General features: G+C 41.1%; 1 protein-coding gene across 1 annotated transcript in view; it reads right to left on the reverse strand.

The window, feature by feature from the left end:
- Positions 1-20,126, reverse strand: part of gfra4a (GDNF family receptor alpha 4a) — a 184,632-nt gene that overhangs the window by 23,484 nt on the left and 141,022 nt on the right. The window contains exons 2-5 of the mRNA XM_008398805.2: positions 13,272-13,553; positions 10,651-10,731; positions 2,697-3,036; positions 112-221 (exon numbers count right to left, since the gene is read on the reverse strand). Of these exons, the coding sequence (XP_008397027.1) occupies positions 112-221; positions 2,697-3,036; positions 10,651-10,731; positions 13,272-13,553 (813 nt within the window). The remainder of the gene's footprint in view (positions 1-111; positions 222-2,696; positions 3,037-10,650; positions 10,732-13,271; positions 13,554-20,126) is intronic.

Raw genomic sequence — 20,126 nt, forward strand, 5'->3', positions numbered from 1 at the left:
CTTGACAATTCTGAGCCTTTCTTGGCATAAAAAGGCCCTTTTTTGATCCAGATCTATCACGGAGGCTGGTGCGAGTGAGCAAGAAGTAAAACCGAAAGGCTCGGTCCTTACCTATCAAGCCGGTGTACGCGAGTAGACATGATCCATGATTCTCCCTCTTGCAGCCACTGGCGCTGTGCTCGGACGCTTCACAGTCATACTGGAACTGAGCCCAGCGGGACCTGCGGGAGCAATAACACGCCATCCATCATTCGCCGGCTGCTTGGCCGCTGCACTCATTGTGTCGCTCAGTGGTGTCGAGCACCGGCGCTTTCTCCTAACAACAGGACGGAGATCTAAAACCCACAATGCTCATCTAAATACTCGTACTCCTACATCAACTCCCTCCGCTCCGCAAGAGTTCCCACTCCACGGCACTTCCAACCCATAATCCAGTCACCTCTAGTGACATTCATTCCTCCGTTTCTGATCCGGACACTCTTTTCCCCATCCCGTTATCTTCTGGAAGGCTGCCAGACTGTATAGAGTCAATGAGGGGCACAGACAGGCCTTGGCTCCACTCTCTAAATACCATGGGTGCAGACGGCACGCCTCCCTGCCAGCCATTGCTGGAATATTAGATGGATATGGATGCTGCATATGAACACTTCCTCCCACGGTCACTCCCCCTCCTTGCCTTTTCAGCCAGCGACCCATACCACTACCCACATAACCGTCATCATCATCCAAGGCTATCTTGACCATTACGCCGCATCACTGGCCACCCCATCCACTAGAACTTGCAGCAGGATTCCCTCAGGGCGCTGCAGCTCTGCGTCCTGCCCTCATTTGTCATGTCAATGTAATGATGTGCATAAAACTCAAAGGGCTGTGCAGTGAGTGAAGGCAGTCTCCGCAGGCGGGCACTTAATGCTGGATGACTGGTATGGGATTATGAGGGGGGCCAAGACGAGGCCTTGAGATGGTCCGTTCGCGGCCGGACGACACCTGATCGATAGCCATGACAGATGAAGTCCTTTGTCTTTTTGACATTTGAAAGGAGCCAGATTAAATGTTGGCGATGGTTTGCTGACAGAGAAAACAGACGGGACGCGTGTGAGAAGTCCTTGCTCCCGAGAGACATCCCGTATGCATCCTAATGACTTCATAACGTTGTTCGGATTTTTGATTCAACAAACTGCAATTCATTAAAATTTTCACGGCGTCTAGTTTTCATTAGTACATCACGTAAACACATTTTAGGCTGTGCAACCATAACATTTTTTTTTTTTGCATGAGTTTTCTGTCTTTTGCTCTCATGTCAAGAGGATGTGTTGGTGTTTAATATTTTGCGAGCGTCCAGAAAAACAAAACGAATCTCAAGTGATAAAGACATGGCTGCTTGTTGCTAGCTGTGTCCTTCGGAGAATGAATGCGGACTTTAATTGAGCTAATTAAATGAAGTTAACAAATATCACAACTGAGAATAATTAACCACAACTGACAGCTTGCATCTAAATGAACACATAACACTTGGCAAAGCAATCTTTTAGGTTGGAATACAATTTATTCTCTAGCAGTAAATCATCATTGAATGGAGTCCTGAGCCCCTCCTGACTTCCCTGTGGTCTTATTTTGCTTTAAAGAATTTCTGCCCAGTATAGAACGAATCCAGTTAAAGTCACACCAGTCTGATCATTTTAGATTTCTATCTAGAGACTGCAGGCGAAACCCATTGAAACAGTGTCAAAGTGGGAATCCATGCACCTCACTTACTCCTCTGTGAAGAATGATGGCCTCCCCACTGGGGCACTGTCAGTCACCCTCATGTACGCGCTACTCACACCCTTCCCCTTGCTGTCTGCTAGGGTAGGCTACAGCTAGTCCCCCACAGAGTCTGTTGGAAATGCTCAGGCTAGTTAGCATGGCCACCGATGACATTGGATAAGCAGTTTTTCTTTGACTCTAAGTCGTTTCTCCGCTATTAGCATATTGAGTTGCATGTTTATGAGCATGATTGAAATAGAGAAGACCCTCCTCTTCTCTATTTTGTTGTTTTTTTTCCCCCTGACAGAGCAGTATATATCTATAGATTGCTTTGGAACCACAGGGTGAAGGCCAAGGAGCTCAGTTTTTGTGCTTTTTTCGCCCCCCCAGAGTCTCATGTCAAACTGTCACAAAATGGTGATGGTTTTAAGAAATATGTAAAAAACATATTTCATAAAACTACTGCTGTTTTAAAGTGGAGTATGTCATTTTTATACAAGTTTTGTACATATTTGTTGAAATGATGTCATGAGTGCATGAGACAGATAATCTATGACAAACATCGATTTCCTCCACCTCTTCCTGGTGCCACTATTTTCATCTGAAGAAACGCACCAGTTGAAACCAACCAGTCAGAGCCAGGAGGAGTGTGTTGGCATTGTTAATCATGCTTGTGTACGTGCTGCTAAATGTGCCAATGGCAGAGAAACAACTTTCTCTACCATTGACTGTTTATCCGCCGTCATTGGTGGCCATCCTAACTAGCCTGAGCATTTACAGCAGCCTTCATTGTGTTCATTATGGAGCAGTATGTTTGTTCAGATGACAGCAGGTTCATAACTTCTAACATGTAAACAGGCAATTGTCAACTCTTAACTGAGCTCCAGCTGCAATGCCTCGTTCAGACAATCTGAACACGAACATTTCCAAAAAACGGGCCAAGAGTCTACCTGCACACGTAGTCTTGTTTGCAGTCTCGCAGCTGAGCCAGGCAGTTGGGCTTGTCCTTTTCTTCGTACGAGCAGGACGGCACAATGGTTTGCCTGCGGCGCTCGGCGCAGGCAGTGTCGGTGCAGGGACAGAACAGCAACTCATGGGTGTAGTCGGGGGGAACGCGGTCAAAGAACTTCCTGAGCGCCTTGTTGCACTTTGGTCGGTTACATGGCCCCGAGCGGGCCGACGGCTGGATGCAGGCTGAGACGTACTCGGTGCGCAGCTTTTGACACGTCTCATCTATGTTGCACGCCTTGGCGGCATCCAGGCAGCGGTTCACTGTCGTTACCTCAGACTCTGTGGGAATAAGCAAAAAACAAAAAAAACCCACAAATGAGAGGTTAAAAACAAAGCTTTTTATCCCTCTGTGTGGTGTGTGAGAAGTTCAAATCCCATGCAATGTTTACAAATGATCCCCAGACTTAATTGGGGCTGATCGCGACTCGCCACTCTCACACCTCCGGACTCGGCGGATAAAACCATAAAACTGCATCTGGAGTTAAAATCCAAAACTGCTGATTATTTGTAATAAACCTCTTTGCAATGAATAGAACATGAGTGGTGTTTAAATGCTGCATGAGCTCTGGTGCTGGATGTGTTTCAGCCAAGGCCTAATAGCTGAATATTTCATTCTACAAGGTTAATGCAGAGTGGCAGCGGAGAAGAAGGGGGCTCCTCCATCTCTCCAACCACACAACAAGGTCTGTAATTACTGTTCCTTCCCCTTCATCAATCTATTCATCTATCAACCACTCCCTCCTTTACATCTGGGGCCATCCCTCAAACCCCTGATTCTCTCCTTCCCTACCCGTTTTCCTTCCGTTGTCATCCGTCTTTTTTTCTTTCTCTTTGCTCAGGTCCCTCTCTGTCTGCTCATCTATTCTCCACAGTCTGCTCCATCCCTCCCTCCCTCACTGCCTTCCTTGTTAATGAGCCTCCTCTGTGGAGGCAGTGAAAAGCTCCCTTCAGAACCGCTGCTGTTTCGGCCGCATTGTTTCCCAATCCATCATCATGTGTTCATGTTTTCTCTCTTTTTTTTTTCCTCCCCAGAGATCCCCCTCCCCTGCACCCTACAGTCAATACTGCCATGATGACGCTCAGCTCCTCTGGCAGATAGAGGCTCTCATTAGTTTGTTAAGTGACTGTGTTTGTGTCTCCAGATGGATTTAACTCTGACCGAGCTGACGTATATGAAAAAAGGAGTGACCTTGGAGAGCGAGCTAACGGCCCATCGCAGAGCACGGGTTACTGTGTTCCTGACTTAAATGCTTGGAAGCCCACCGGCGTACACTGGTTGGACTTTGACAAATTGTTTCCTAAAGGGGTGTTAATGGCAAGGTTGCATTGTGAATGTAATTTTTTTGGTCATTATGCTATTGTGCTCTTCAGGTTCTTTGGGCGCTTTTTTTCAGCTATTATGACAGTTTAATCTGCTGCTAACATGCCGTAACAGTAGCTGTGTTGCCATTGACCGTAAAACAGCGTGGATTTGAAATAAATGCTTGGTTAATGGAAACACACCATCTTGGGGGAAAAAAAACTCAAGTTAAAAGAAAGTTTTTGCGTCAGGATGAGGTGGTTTTTCAGCTGCAACAAAATTTGTTAATTTTAGAAAACTGCAATGGAAGCACTTTCCTCCCCCGCATTGCACGAGTCACATGATCAATGGTTGGATGTTACTTCTGGCGAATATGATGAAGTGGTAGAAGGATCATGGCACATGTGGTTTTAATTTAATTCCTTTAACGGAAACACTGCAATTGCAAAATTGTGTTTTTTCGACATTAGCGGAATATCAACAAAGTTTTTCATATTTGTAATGGAAACACAGCTGGTGTTGGTGTCTCTTGGCACTTTCCACTCTGGAATTTTCATAACTTGTCTGAATAGTTTCACGTCAGTTTTAGTTCCACTTTAACATAAAATAGGTGGTCTCACAAATCTTCACCATAGCAATGCAAGTTATCAATTGAGTTAATCTAAAGTTGACTAGTTTTATCGATTGACTAATGTTGATAAACGGCCATTTTCTTAAATACACACGTTTTCTCTTGTGTCAAGAGGCCGACTGTCTCTCCATAACATGAGCTAAATTTTTCATATGCTGAATTTGAATAAAGAAGCACATCATTACATTTGAATTTTTTGTGTCAGCTGTGTCAAACACTGACTGAATAAACAGCAAGTTGTGGTTTTCTCACCTTAATAAACTCAACCTTGCTTATTGGCACAGTTTTTTTTCCCACCTTGTTAAAATTTTTCTGCATTATGCCCTCTGCTTTTGTTATCATCGCATCCTCACCTACATGGTGCATAAGTAAGTTTTGACTAAGAAGTTGATGCTGCTTCACCACACAGCTCAACTGAATGAGCTTGATTAAACTTAAGGAACTTGAGTGTTTTATATTTTAAAAAAGAACTGCATAAAGTTCATTCTGCATCCCACACCTATTTGGACTGTTTCTCTTTCCTGTTCTGGGATGCCCCTGCCATCTTTATTTCTGTATTAACTGGTTCTGCTTAAGGATGACCAGCGTTGCCCGCTGCTGGATGGAGAGCACACTGCAACCCTGGCAGAAGGTCATTTAATCAAATGGGGGGGGAAAATAAACCATTTATGGACAATTAATTGTAAGTTGATTAATTGTTTTCATCCCTAATTCACCCCCAAAAAACTTGCAAGAGGCTGAAGAGGCTTAATACTGGGGTGGATGTTCACATTTCAACTAGACAACTTGGAGCCAGAAAGAGCTATAAGAAAATGATTTAAATGGAAAACAGAATTTTTTCATCCATAAAACATATAAAAGACAAAATAATAGAACAGAATGCATCTTTTTTTACACCAAAGTAAAAAGAAGTAGAAAATATTTTAGCTCACAAATAATAGACAGGTACAAAACTGAACCTCACCACAAAAACAACACCTATAATCACAGAGAAGTTCAGTGTCTGAGGGCTGCTTGTTGACATTTGGAACAAATAACTTTGTTAAAGACACCTGTGGCCACGGCAACACAATAACTCCTTCTGAACTTCATCTGAAGCTGAGAAAAAATGGATGTGAACAGTTGGTTGTTTATTTTTTTTTTCCTGGCTTTTTTCCTTGTCATGTCAATGCAAATTGGAGATGTTCCCACATATTACAATTCCCAAGACCCAATCCTGTTTAATCTAGGTTTGTAGTCGCAGCTTAGGTAACCAAACCCACTTATAAAGACGCTCTGCTTTCTGAAAAGTTCAGCTGGCAGTCGAGAAGAGCCCCAAGACATTTACAATGCTCAGCAGTTCAGCTGCCTGTCAAGTGAAACTGGCTGATGTGTCAGTTTTTTTTCTCTTCTGTTCAGTTTGTAATGCCTTATTTGTTTTAACTGTAAATCACTGTTTTGTTTTGTTTTTAGATAGAATATTCACTGAACTCCCAATCCAGAACCACAAAGTATTCTGGGAGATGAAGTCAGATGAAAGACTTCATCTGGGAGATGTTTCACACCCCTGCTGTAGACTTTTCATTGGGTTGTTCTACAGGACTCCATGGCAACATGGACTTACATAGTGATGCTGGATCTGCTGGATCTAAGCAGCTGATTTCCTTATTGCTTTAACAAGCAACTTGTTGCATCAGACACCCAACACAAACCCAACTGATGGCGTATTTTCTCTCCAGCCAGGGAGCATGAAGTGTAAAATTCTTGTATGAGGAAGCACAATTTGTAGCCCTCCTCCGGGCCAACGATGCATTAAAGAGCTCCTCTCTGGGTGCAGGACTCTCAACGCTACTGACTGTACTGCAGTTAGCTGATTAATTGGTGCAGGGTGAAGCACTTTGTTATTTGAATTCTCTTCCAAATATGACGAGCTGCAGCTCCGGCTTGCATCTTTGAAAAGGGTCATTACTCTGTTTGAGGGAGACGTGCTGTAAGGGTGGAAAAACATCCATTAATCACGCCTCCGTTGTTTTGGCAGCCGACTTGTCGAGATGCACGGCGTGGATGTCAACTTTGACCTCCTGTGTAGTTACAGGAATAAAATTTATGAGGATGCGGGACAGTGCCTGTCCAGCCCGGCTGTAACTCAGAGCAGCGGAGGAACAACGGGTGTCATTCCAGTGAGCAGCATGGATGAGGTGACAAGACATGACGATGCCTGTGGTAATTCTTTAGCTATTTTCATTAAATACCAGATAATGAGTTAGCTATTATGTTTTCATTAATTCAGAAAAAATGAACCAATCGACCCAAAACAGTCAGTCAGTCTAAGGAGAGATGACGTCTGAGTAAGGCTGGACAATAAATCAATAACCATATATGTCACGATCAATGTGATCAATATCAGTAGACAACACATGTGATAGAATATTTAATATATGGAATTGTTACCGAACTCCAATCGCACAGCATTCTGGGAGATGTAGGCAAATGAAAGGCTTTAGCTGCTCAACCTCTCATTGAGACACCTCACACATGGTTGATGGCATTAACTACTCAGTCTTTGGTTACCTAGTAACAACCTGTTGGGTTACCTAGCAATAACTTGAGAAACATGCGCAGCAGTTTCAAGTTTTGCCACCGTCCCTCATGACTTCTTACTGTGGATAAAACAGGAAAGATCGTACCACCACTTTGGCAATATTTCAGGTATTTAAACCAGTTATCAATATCGACTTAAACGCTAATCGTTAAAAGTTTTTCACTCATATCATCCAGCCCTACTTCTGAAGTGAAAACTAGACCTTTTGGAAAACCTTAACCTGCCAATACCAGTTGATTCTGATTTCTCCATAGCTTCATTTTTCTGTTTAGTCATGTACTCAACTCACATTTGTGAGCAGAACTGCAGTGGGTTGTTGTACCCATGACAAACTGCTTTGCCAAGGCAGCATAATGGTACAGAGCAGCATCTCCTTCCTGGATTAAAAAAAAACAACTGCACACCACTGCTACAGAACTGAGAGAAATACAGTTTATATATAACATGACTGGCTAATGACACGATGAGCTAAATTCAGATGCTTCACTGAAATCAGCAGGCCAAGACACTTAAAACTGAAATAGAAACTGACAAGAATGACTTTATTAATTTTGGAAATAAGACAATAAGGCCTTTCAAGACAGAGATTTTTATACACAAAAAGGAAAAGAAGGGCGAAATCAACGGCAAAAGTTATGAACCATTTCCCGCCCTTGTTTCCAGAGTTCACCCTCTATCAGAAAAGGGTGATGAAAAACATCACACAAAGTTCAAATGCATGAAAGCAGGTTTTCACCAGTTCACCAGCAGCCCATTTGTTATTGTGTTTAATGTGATAACGTACAAAATCTCAGAGGTGCACAAGCAGGCATCATAATTTGGAAATAACATGAGAGGCCAAAGGGGCGCGTGCAGGGACGGCACAACTGGTGCTCAACCTCTCACACCCAGTTCAATGCGTCAACTCTAAACCTAGCTTAATCCATCGTTACAGTTAGTGGTGTATAAAAACCTATTTAAAATAAACAACGCCTGGCCTGGTGGGACAGGGTAAAGGCAAGTAAAGCCTGGTGGCCCGCCAGGCTTGTAATACATTCTGGTATGTATGGTATTAAAAGGAAAAGCCTCTGAAAGGGTTTGTTGTTTTACAAACCTCCTTTATTTCCTTAAAACGAGTCTCATAAAATGTCAGCAAAAATGGCAGAGGAGTATTACCGCAGCTTTACGGGGATCCAGGCCTAAGTTGTGGAAGGTAAATCTCTTCTTCCTGGTAGTTTTGCTGTGGTTAGAGAGCTAAACGGTGTCTACGTGTCGGGGAGAACCAGCACTCTGAATTCACCGCAATACTCTCTGACACATTCAGCCACCAGCCTGCTGTTCAGAGCAAAGCACCAAGCACTTTTATGCTGTGGACTACTTTCCTCTGATTCATTCTTTTTGCGCTCTCAAAGCTTTTCAAGCAGAACTGCTGTGCAAAGCGCAATGCTGAGAGAGGTATTTACCCCCTTAGAGAATTCCTCTGTTTCTCTGCTACCCATGGCATCAACAAGCAGCATTAAGTGTTTGAGACAATTGGCAATGAGTCTCTTGCATGGCTGTGGAGGAATTTTGGCTGACTTCACTTTGAAGAAGCGCTTTAATTCAAACATATCGCTCTGCGTTGCATTACTCCGCTCAGTGGTTTGGTTCATGGGCAGGACGGTTCACCTGCCTTCCCTGCTGATGGAGGTCGAGGGCGCCAGTCGAATGCTAGCTGTGGCTACAATATAGCTCACCACCATCAACATGAATGAATGGCTGAATAGCTGAATGTAGTGTAAAGGGTTTCAAAGTCGTCTAGACTTGATAAAGTGCTATAAAAGTGCAGGCCATTTACCATTTCAATTAAGTCCAGACTTTGACTAGACCACTCCAGTTAGATTAGAGTGGGCATTGGATGAGATCTTTGATCTAAATCTACCAACCTAACCTAAGCTAAGGATTCAAATCTGGAATGAAAAACAACAATCATGTGTAATTAAACACATGTAAGTCATTATTGCTCACTTCATCCACGTCCAGACAAAAACTACTAATTCGACATTCAGGCTCCTTTCACTAAATTGTTGTGGCATCATGTATTGAAAACATTTTTTTGTGAAATCTTGGACAAAGGAGTGTTTTCTCTCGTAATCTGTTTATTTAAAACACACTTCACAGACTTTCTGTCTCGGCTTCACCATTTCAAAGCGCAGCTGATGTCGGGCAAATAAAAGCAGATGACTTTGTGTCTTCTCTGACGGCAAGAAATGAATGAAGCTTCTGATTTGTGTGCCAGACTTTCTTCCCTTTTCCAAGTATTCAAAGAAATAAAAAAGAAAACAGCTGTCTTACTCCTCCTTTTTTTTCCCCCTTTTTGTCAATCTAATATTTATTTCTTCGTTATGCTTCGTCTTTCTGTCTGTCTGCTACCCAGTGTCTGTGCTTCCCGCTGCATTAAAGTAAATAGGTAATTAAACTGTGCCTCGGGGGCACACAGCCGCGCATGCCAACCCCACGGCTTGCCCACGGGCTCAGAGACGAGACAAAAGGAGACTGAGGCCTGTAACTCATCAAACACTTCACAAAGCCACCTGTGTATCCACCACTGTGTTCTGTCAAAATGATGGAGGATAACAACGGCTTCTACTGACTCTTCCGATCCCTTGTACTGTTCCACATTTTCCTCACATCACAGTTTTAATGTATTTTAAAAATGCATGATAATTTGTTCAATTTTTTTTTTTTTTTTTTAATTATCTAGAGATCTACCAGAATGTGGCAAATTTTTGTGTTCATCCCCGTTGAGTGAATGTTCGGTAGCCTTGCCACACAGCTGCGTCATGGTGCGGGGATGCTAATTTTGCTAATGCTAATTTTGGACTGCTGGTGGAATATCAAGTCCAGCTGATTTGTACAGTGGCATCGCAAGTCAATTGCTTCATGCCATAAAAACATAAAACAAGCAATAAAGATTACATTCAACGTTCCAACTCCAAACAGCTAGATTTTTAGACTGGATTTAAAGGAACCCTGTGTTTCGTCTGATGTGCAGTTTTCTAGAAGTTTGCTCCAGATTTGTGGGGCATAGAAGCTGCTTCTCCATGTTTGGTTCTGGTTCTGAGGGTGCAGAACAGACCAGAACCAGAAGAATGTTACTGCATACCACTCCTTCAGTTTTGTATTTGTAAAGAAACGTAAAAAACCATCATAAGTTTAATGTTACGTCACAACTTTGTATTGGTTTGGAAGATCACATCTCAAAGAAAATCAATTAGGTTTGTGGTTGTAACATGATACGGGATGTTCATATTTTTATAAAGGACTTGTGGGGGATGTTGGCTATTATTTCTGTAGTGACATGCATGTTTGTGTTCTAGTGTTTTTGTAAGGTAGTTTAAGGAAACTCTGCCTGCCGGTTACCTGCAGCGATGGAAGCCAGACGAACGTAGTCGGAGCCCCTCTCCTCTGGCTCATAGGGGTAGCTCTCCACCAGACTCAGTCCTGGAAAATGCAAAAAAAACCCAGATTGAATAGCCCAAAATTGAAGCAACATTTTACGTTGTCTAAGTTTGCTTAGGGCATTTCATTGGTCTTCTGTGGTAAATCCTAATTGAGCTCTTTGTCTTTTTGTCGTGTAAAGCCGTTTCCTAAGACTCACTAATATTTACACTTGGCCTTGTCGTTTTCAGCTTCTGTAATCCGGTATCAACTTTTGAGTCAGATATTGATAAATGTTGACCCACTCCTTTGTTGTTATTGATAAATTTGTTGGCTTTTTTATGTTTTAGCATAAGCATGTCAATAGTGAGTCAAGGCTGGTGCCTGTCTCCAAGAAACACCGGCTGAGAGGAGGTCACCCTAAACAATTTACATAATCAAAAATTTAATGTGAAATTCCTTTTTTTTTCCCCCACAGAAATGAGCTAATATCTGATTGGTCACATTGTCACAATCAAAATCAGTTGTCAGCCAGAGATACACAACCCTACCGGCTGATACTTATCCCCCTTAAGCCACTACATTATCACGTTTACCTTGTGACTCACTTTAACAAAATGAAATCGTTGCTCATGTGGACTTTTGATCCCACTGTTTGTTGGCATTGTATTGTGAATGAGCTCTTTTACTAGATGGGAAGCAATAACCCACACAGGGATTTTGGACCAGGATGCTTCACTTTTCACTCAGGACTTTATAGCGGTTTTTAACTTTTCTTCCCTGAACAAATAGATCTCGAATGTACTATGCGGTTGGGAAGATTTATCAGAGAAAATATATATTTTTTTACCAATCTTTTGCAGTGCAGCCGTGTACTTGCTGCAGACTGGCTGTCTGTGTTGATGCTTCCTTTTACAGGAGTTTCTTCTTGGCTGCCTCCTCTAGTAGTAATATTGTCTTGTAAAATAAAATGGCTGTGAATTTCTACAGATAGGAATGTGTGGATGTAAAAGAAAGAATCGGTGGTATAAAGTTTGCCCGTAAATCGGAATGTGCGGTTGGTGTGAGCAGGCGTGAGCGATTTGGACGTTTTGGAATTTTAGGGCCACCGTGAATATGAGAAAAATGACCATTTATTGCTAGGTTTTTAGGTAACTGTATGGCTTTAATGTTTTTAAAAACATTCTCATTTAATGTTCTGAAAGCTTCTTCAGGACAACCTTACTTAAAGAAGGGAGATTTCTATCTCTAAACTGCACTGCATTTCATCATATTTTTGACTTCACCAAAACTTATTGATGCTCTTGTGAAACAGTGGAGAAAAAAGTAAAAATAAAAGTTTTAGACAAGTCTCTTTTTTTTTTTGTAATTGAAATTCATTGACAATAAATCAAATATCTTACAAGAAATGTTTAGAATGATGATGAACAATACAATAAATATCCAGTCCTACATGTTGGTAAATAGGATGAATAAATTAAACTAAAATTAAACTAATTTAAGTTAAGGTGACAAACTGCAAACGTTAAATAGTTTAAGAGTTCTTGCTAAAAGTGATCTGGTACAGTGGCACATTAACGGAACTGTACAAATCAGAGTTTCAGCAGATTTTGACAAATCCACATTTTTCCACCATTATGAATGAAACTTATTACCTGTATCACAACAGAAAAACACAAGATAAAAACTGTGAATGTGTTGGCAACAGAAGTGAATCGGTATCAAAGATTAATGTCATCCAGTCAACCGGCGATAAATTTACACCATGATAAACACAAAATAGCCAGTCAGCTAGCTTACCAGGAAGGCTATTAGCAGCTAGTTACAGATAGCCACAGCCGTCAGAGAACACAGTCACTTCAACTTTTGCTGGAGAAAAAAGTCTCACGAGAAAAAAAAAACTGTATAAAATGTAAGATTAGTCCTGACAGGAGACAATTTAAGACATGTCATCAACATATTTAAGGCCAACTTACATTTTTAAAATGAATTCAAGACATTTTAAGGTCTTAATTTTAGATACAAGAATTTCAAAAGTTTTTAAACGTGCGCAAACATTTCTGCCGCTGCAGAAAGAATCACGCTAAGAATCACGGCTGGCTGGTGTAGCTACACCTCAAACGCTTCTGTTTCATCTGCGCATCTCGGTGTTGTGACTTGGCATTTGCATTTGCCTTCCACAAAACACCCGGCGCTGTCATCCCCGTGCCTCTGCTGCACTCGCTTTCTTACGTGATGAAAGTAAAACTCCGCTCTAAATGCCTCCTCTTGAATGTCAGGGTATGACAAATAATGGGCTTCGGCGATGATCAGAGAAGAGCGCTGGGAACGAGCACAAAAGTGATCAAATATAATGTGCGTGGGTGGAATAAAAGGAATCGGGGCCCTGGTTTTTCTACCTTTTTTTTTTTTTGACATAATAATCGTTCTTTTCGCTCTCAGCCCGGATTCTGCCGTTGAGCCGTGTGGAGGCGGGCGCCTCATTCACGCGCGGTGGCCAGCAGCAACACGCGCAGTAATCCCACCAATGAGAGAGCATGTACCTGCTCTCGCCCACCGCTCAGCCGTACGCACGTTCTCTGTGCGCACACCGCTAATCTCACCGTGCAGCACCGACTGGTGAAGGCTCCAGTAAATGCTCAGGCAGTTCTTCTCTCTCTTCATCCCTCGCTTGCACTGGCAGCCATGCAGAGGGGTGGACAGCAGCGCCGTCATGGCGTTCTCGCACTGGCTCCGCGCCCCGGGCCCCAGCTTCATGCTGCCGTCTCCCGCCACGCACTGCCTGAGGGTGCGCAGTCGTGGGCTGCAGGTGTCATCGCTGGAGCAGGTGTCTCCGGCGTGCAGGCAGTCCCTCCCGCCTGCGGAGAGAACCGCGTGTGGGACTCCTGGAAGACAGCGGACGGCAAGTCAGACCCACAGGAGCCCAAACACAAAAAAACTAAAGACATTTTGTTAGAGGGAATAAGTATTGAATTGCTTAAAAAAAAACTAATTTGTGTTGTTTCCCTTGGGCTTTTTGCACATTTTACCCCTTTGCAAACACAAACTTTAATGTGTTTTATCAGGATCTTTGATGATAGATCAGGAAAAATCAATCCGTGTTTGTAAAATGGAAGAGAAAGGAATAATGGTTCAATATTTTACTGGTGGTTGGTAGGCCCCTCACAATGACATATTTTGCTAGACGATAAAGTGTCCCAGAAATGATTTGCGATAAACGATAATATTGTCATTTTGAGACCATTTTCAGTTAGCATAATAATGAAGCCATAATAAAGCAAGCACACCCACTCAAACAAACATGTTTTAATTTTTAAAGGGCCGGAAAATATTTTAAATTTCCAAAATAAATCACAACAAATTAAACAACAATAATGGAAAATGAAGTCTTTGCAACCAAAATTGTTTTTCAAAACATAAGTTGTTCAATTTTGGCAGGGAAAACAGGCAAAACTGGCAGATTTTCAACTCGGAAATACTTTTTGTAGCTGGAAAAAGTTACTGAGTTAGCAACTTTGGGTTTCTGTGACGCGTTTAGTAAGTCTGCGCTACATACAGCAGAGAGAAATCTAAAAAGGAGAATGTATGATATAAAGTTGTTAATCTACTTCAAAATACAGGAGTGGATAATTTAACCTGTTGAGAAAATAAAGAAAGCAAGTAGGATGCAGAAGTTAATCAGACTGTAACAAGCACAGCACACTGCCTGCATACACAGCTTTATAAGGTCCTATCAATCACACAAACTAAAGTTTTTTTCAGTAAATCAGTGAAATCGTAACTAAAATAATATGTTAGGAATCGGGCTCAGACGTGTCTACGGGCCCGGCTCTGGTCGGGTTATCGTCTGGCCGATTTATTACCGGTCCCCTAAGAAGAACTGTCGAACTGTCACTCTCTTGATAAGCAAACCTGAGACAGACATACTGCAAAAAAAATCCGAAACAGTTCAGGGAGAGTAAATTGTTTTTCACGGCACCAACTAAGTTTGCAGGTTTGAGCTTTTTGCTAATTAGGAGTTATGTGGGTGCTGCAGTCAAAGATCTCCGATTCAGACAGTCTGATGTCTCAGAAGCTCAGTAAAAAGGAAATTCTGGCAGAGAATTCAGCTTTTCTCTATATGAAAATAAAAAATACAGAAGTCATCAGAGGAATAATTTTGCTCATCGCAAGTTGTGACAGTTTTTTTTTTTTTTAGACTAATGAACCTTTCCTGTAATTAGTATTTTTACTAATTAGTAATTCAAACAACTGTAATAAAATGGCCTTAAACTAATTTAAACTAAGCCGGTTTCATTATTTTCAGCTTTGTTCACACAAAGTAAACGAGCTGGGTTTCTGAACTGGATCACAGTTTATGACATTGCTTGTCAGTTGTGATCAAACAGCCACTGCAACATCTCATTGCTGCATTCGAGCAATTAAATCTCCACTGATAGGGGAGAAAAGGAAAGGAACCATGGAGGGTGGTAAACAGAGAAGGGGCGATGATATGCATGAGTTACTACAGTTGTCACATAAAATACATCTGACACCACTGACTGGAATCTGATGAAACCTGGGGGGGTGAGTTGGTGGGGCGGGGGGGCAATAACACGTCTTTACAATCCGGCCTGACATTCTGAAAATTGCACTGTATTGTTTGAGCTTCAGCCGAAACAAGGTGTCATATTTGTTTGAGAGAGGCCCTAGGAGACGGTTGCATCACGTCATATTTAGAATCATCCAAATTCATGAGGCACTAATTATATGCAAGGGACAGCTAAGTGTTTGTGTTTTCTCAGATACACGAACAACTTCCACTCTTACAAATGGTGGGGAATTTTCCCCCCCCCCCCACTCAACTAGAAATCTAATCTCAGACAAAACTTAGAAGCATAGGAGATGAGAAGCGTTGTGTGAATTGACTTGAAAGTGCACCCGATTTATATTTGTCCACTAAAAAATAATGGATTAGTTATTATTTTCTAGGGAAGCTCATTTATTTACCCTCGTCTCAATACTGAGGTTATTTTTGTTGCGTTTGCACGTTTTGGCTCCATGCAAAAGAGAAACACAATTAAAATCACAAACATCATTAAAAAATCTCATCCTCCAAACACTTCCTGTAGTCTTCAACAACCCCGTGTTCCTATTGGAGGAACAGACGATCACATGACAAGCGTGATGCGAAACAAGTGTTTCCATTGGCGTTTTGCGAAATACACTAATTCTGGTACAGCCGAAAATCACCTCTTCTAATGTGGAATGTTTTCGTAGAAAAACTTGAGTTTTACATTTTTTATTTTTATTTCCCCGTTTCTTTTTTAGCAAATATATTTTTGTAATTCCAATTTGCTATATAACTATACGGTCAGTGGAAACACAGCTACTGCTGGTTAACTACATCTTCTTGTAAGAAGAGACAAAATGTTAGCTGACGATTTGCTGACTCGACATGCCTGACTTTGAGTCCGGTCAATGTGTTTAATGTGTTTTGTCTCTGGGAATATTGAAGCAAATCACAAAGAAGTTGGTTTGGGATCAAATGGGTCTTTCGAAAAAACAATAAACCCAAACATAGAGAAAAATTAGAAAATGGCTTAGGCCACTCAAAGTCCATGTTTTAGACGATGTACATGTACAATCTGAATCAATTACAGCAGTTTGTTTTAGGAGGAATGAGCTAAAATTAAAGCAAACTATTGTTAGAAAACTACTATAATTTTGAAGAGTTCAAAAGACAATTCAGTTAAGGATTTTTTTTTTTTGCAAACTTCTACATCTTAAGAAAATTCTCTCATTCTGAGTTAGAAAATATAAAGTTTTGTTGATTCTTATGTGAAACAGCAGGGCTCTTCTCTCTTTGTCAGTGAATTTAAAAAATGCCTACATATGTGTTTTCATACAGAGCATGTACATATCTGGTTTTGCCCTCGTTGGGAGCCAAACCTCAAAGAATGGCTGGTATATCTGTGTGCCTCCCTCACATCACATGGTGCAGGGCAACCCCTGGAAAAAGACATCAAAGCCCTTAACAAGATTCAAAATCAATACTTCCCAAGCACCAAGCGAGCCGTATTCCGATAGCAGACGCCCCGCCAGGCTCCCCAATAGGACCAACATCAAAACAAAATAAGATTTCAATGTTTCTTCTTAGTACAGGAATCCAATGTAATTATGTTCTCTGCATGGACGTCCCGTCTCAAAGCTAAGATTCATGTTCGCAATGACTCTTTGTCCTTGCTGGACAAAAAAATGGCCAAAAAACCCCCAAAACTCAGCAGAGCTTCAAACAAATGCTAGCAGAGATGAAGACGGTCGTATGTGGAACTTCCTCAATCATTCAACCTAACTGGAAAAAGGAAACAAGTCTTTATTACAAGGTTTACTCAATACAACCATCATTTTGTTCATGATGAAGAAACCTAAAGTGATTTTGAGTAGTTATATCAACAGAGATAGTTACTTTGATGTATTTCATAATTTAATAACATAAACATTATCTGAGTAAAAATTAAATGCATACAACGCTGTACAAACACCAAACAACATATCCCAAAACATTTGCAGATGTGACTGCTGCCAGAAACTGCTCTACAAAGTGACGATAAAAAATGTGGAAGTAACAATGTAGAGTTAAACAGTAAAAGGCAATACGTATTCAGTTCACCGCTGCTTTTTAGGAACTCAGACTACATAAAAATAAAATAGAACAGTTTTCAAACTGACTGTATTTTTGGATGTTGATTGGAGAAATGTTTCATGCTCAGATGAGACCACAGAGACCTTGAGTCTGCTGTAGTTGTCCTGCCAGTCCACTGCATGTCGTTGAAACGCACGTGTGATTTTAACCCTTAACAATGTAATCACAATATAAGTAATCATAAATTAATCCTAGTTTCAACATTCAAAACAAGATTTGAAGGTTGAATGATGCTTTGTACTTTCAATAAAGTTGTCAGAATTCCTCACCGACACTGTAATCCTCCCTAGAGAAAACTTGAATCTGAGTTACAGGGCAACAATGACTGGTTTGTTGATGTCTGAGTTGCTGTTGTTTGGTAAAATATTTCTAAACTTTCATTATCATTCCTATCATTTCTCATGATTTTTGTGATATGATTTTTGTAAACTTATCACAAAAATTGAGAAATTCAATTGCTATTTCTTGAGGAATTGTGATTAAAGCCCCCATGGTGAACATTAGCCATGTTTTCAGCAATATTCTTACTGCGTATTTTGAGGTATCGCATTAGGAATTTTTGATGAAAATGGCAAAATCTGAAACATAATCAATCTCACAAAGTTTTTCCACTCACTTCTGGTGTGAAACTTGTTGTTTGCGTAGAGTCAACATCCAACAAAACCACGCTTAGCATAACCTGGTTGATTAGCCCCAAACCAGTAGACGTAAACGTGCCCAATTTGCATTTCTTTTTTTGCAGCATTTGGAAAGTTCACTGAAATTTCATATGACAATTGGATGGAAACATAATAATTGATATCTTTTATAAATTGATGAAGTCATCAGAATAATATTCAGTTTTGAAGAGGTCCCACTACACATACAACTCCCAAATGTTAAATGCGTCTCTATTGAAAGAGAAATAAAGATGTTTTCTAATAGTTCAGGGTTTATTACTAAGGATCGTTGTTGGCACAAAAACAAAATAACTTCTTGTGCTAAGTTTCTAGTCTTACCTAACGCTGCCTGTGCTTTTCGGAGACCTTTCCAAGGAGTCACCCAATCTAGACTTGCGCTGTCAATAAAACTCTTGACAGACAACGAAGTGAGATGCTTATGTTGAGATATATATATATTTTTTTATGTTTTGTTGATGCTGCTGCCAGAAAGCATCTGCCATTTATTTGAAAAGCTCACTTTTGGTGAGCTCTTGACAGGAAGCTCCCTCCCCCTTCCAGAACCCACCAACTCTGTACCTTCAGTAGCACTCTCTTTTTTTTTGCAAAGCTAACGAAACTACAAAGTCACATAATGTCATTTGTTTGTGATGCAAATCAGCTTCAATGTTGTTGTTTTTTTCTCCCTTGGATCAAGAGATCACAGCTTAAGAACCTGTATCATGTAAACAGACTTTCCTTATTTTTCCTCCCGTATTATGCAGATTATCGTCGAAACCCCTCGTTACCGCGCTGCCTTGATAGTTTTCTTCTCTTGTTTGTTTTTTTGTTGTTTTTTTTTTCTTTCCTCTCTCTTGCGCAAGTATGTTGAACTGCAGGTGGGGAGAGATATATGTGGGTGGTATGTGTTGGTGTTCTCATGCTGAAGGTAGAGCTGAGAGAATCACCTCAAAGCAGGATATGGCTTCACACGTTTTCAAGCGAAAACGGTAGAGAGGGGGCTGGGGGGAGAGAGAAAAGGCCCCCGTGAGCTCCAACAGCGCAAATCACATTAAATTGCAACTAATCCAGTGTGGAGAGGTTTGATATTTGTACGGGAAATTAAGAAGCACTTCAGATCGTGGGAGATAACCCGTTTGCCTAGAAACAGAGCCGCGGCGCACCGGCAGTTCAAAGACAGACAGTCAAAACCAATTAGGAGAAATCAGTTGCCTTGTCATTTAAATTCGTTCCATCCCCGTATGCCTCCCTGTTTATCATACTGCAGTAAATAATTTGGTTTGTGCTTCCGCTCTCTCAGCTTTTCCGTTTCCTTCCATCAAATCATCCTTTTTTCTTTCCTTCTTCCTTTCTTTTCACCACCTGCTGAAAACCCACCTGGGATAGTTCAAGAAGCAGACTTTGAAAGGAGAAAAAGTTTTAAAGAGGGAAAACTCAAATCTGAAATGTGCTCAGCCGGTCAGTCTGCGGTGCGCTGATTGACAACTTGATGAGGAGTGAAATATCTATATTATATAAAAAAAATTTCCATTCACATAAGCAACTCAGGAACTAGCTTAGTTAGGAGAATTGTCTTGAGCAGCGGTCTCCAGATGCTAGTTTCTGGTTTCAAAGTGTACTAAGGTTTTGAAGCATTACGGCTTCAGACCTCTTAAATTTTTTAAAGTGCCAAACTAAATGCCTGAGTGACCAAAGTTTGCTTTTAGTATCTGAAGGATTGCAAAGTACTGCAGTCCTTCTCCCTCAACTGTTGCATTGTTTTTTTTTTTTTTGCCTTGCTAACCAGGAATGCTAATTTAACTGCTTGAAATGTATTGGAAACCATGGTTACCAGTGGTAATGTACTGCCTTATTAACCATCCCAGCATCAACTAGTTCAGTAAATATTTTGAGCAATATGCAATTTTACTTAAAAACTACAACTAAACTTGTGTGTGTGGTCTGCTTTGCTGAAGTCTTTTACTTTTGCATAGAAATATAGTTTTACAAAAATACCATCAAAATAATATCATCAAAAAAGTGACTCTTAACACCTCCAGAGCCTTCAGGTTTCGGGGCTGTCGCTGTGCCACACGGACTTTAAGCTCCCTCCAAAGATTTTCTATTGGATTCAG

The sequence above is a fragment of the Poecilia reticulata genome, linkage group LG22, assembly GCF_000633615.1.
Source record: "Poecilia reticulata strain Guanapo linkage group LG22, Guppy_female_1.0+MT, whole genome shotgun sequence".
NCBI classification, from domain to species: Eukaryota; Metazoa; Chordata; class Actinopteri; order Cyprinodontiformes; family Poeciliidae; genus Poecilia; species Poecilia reticulata.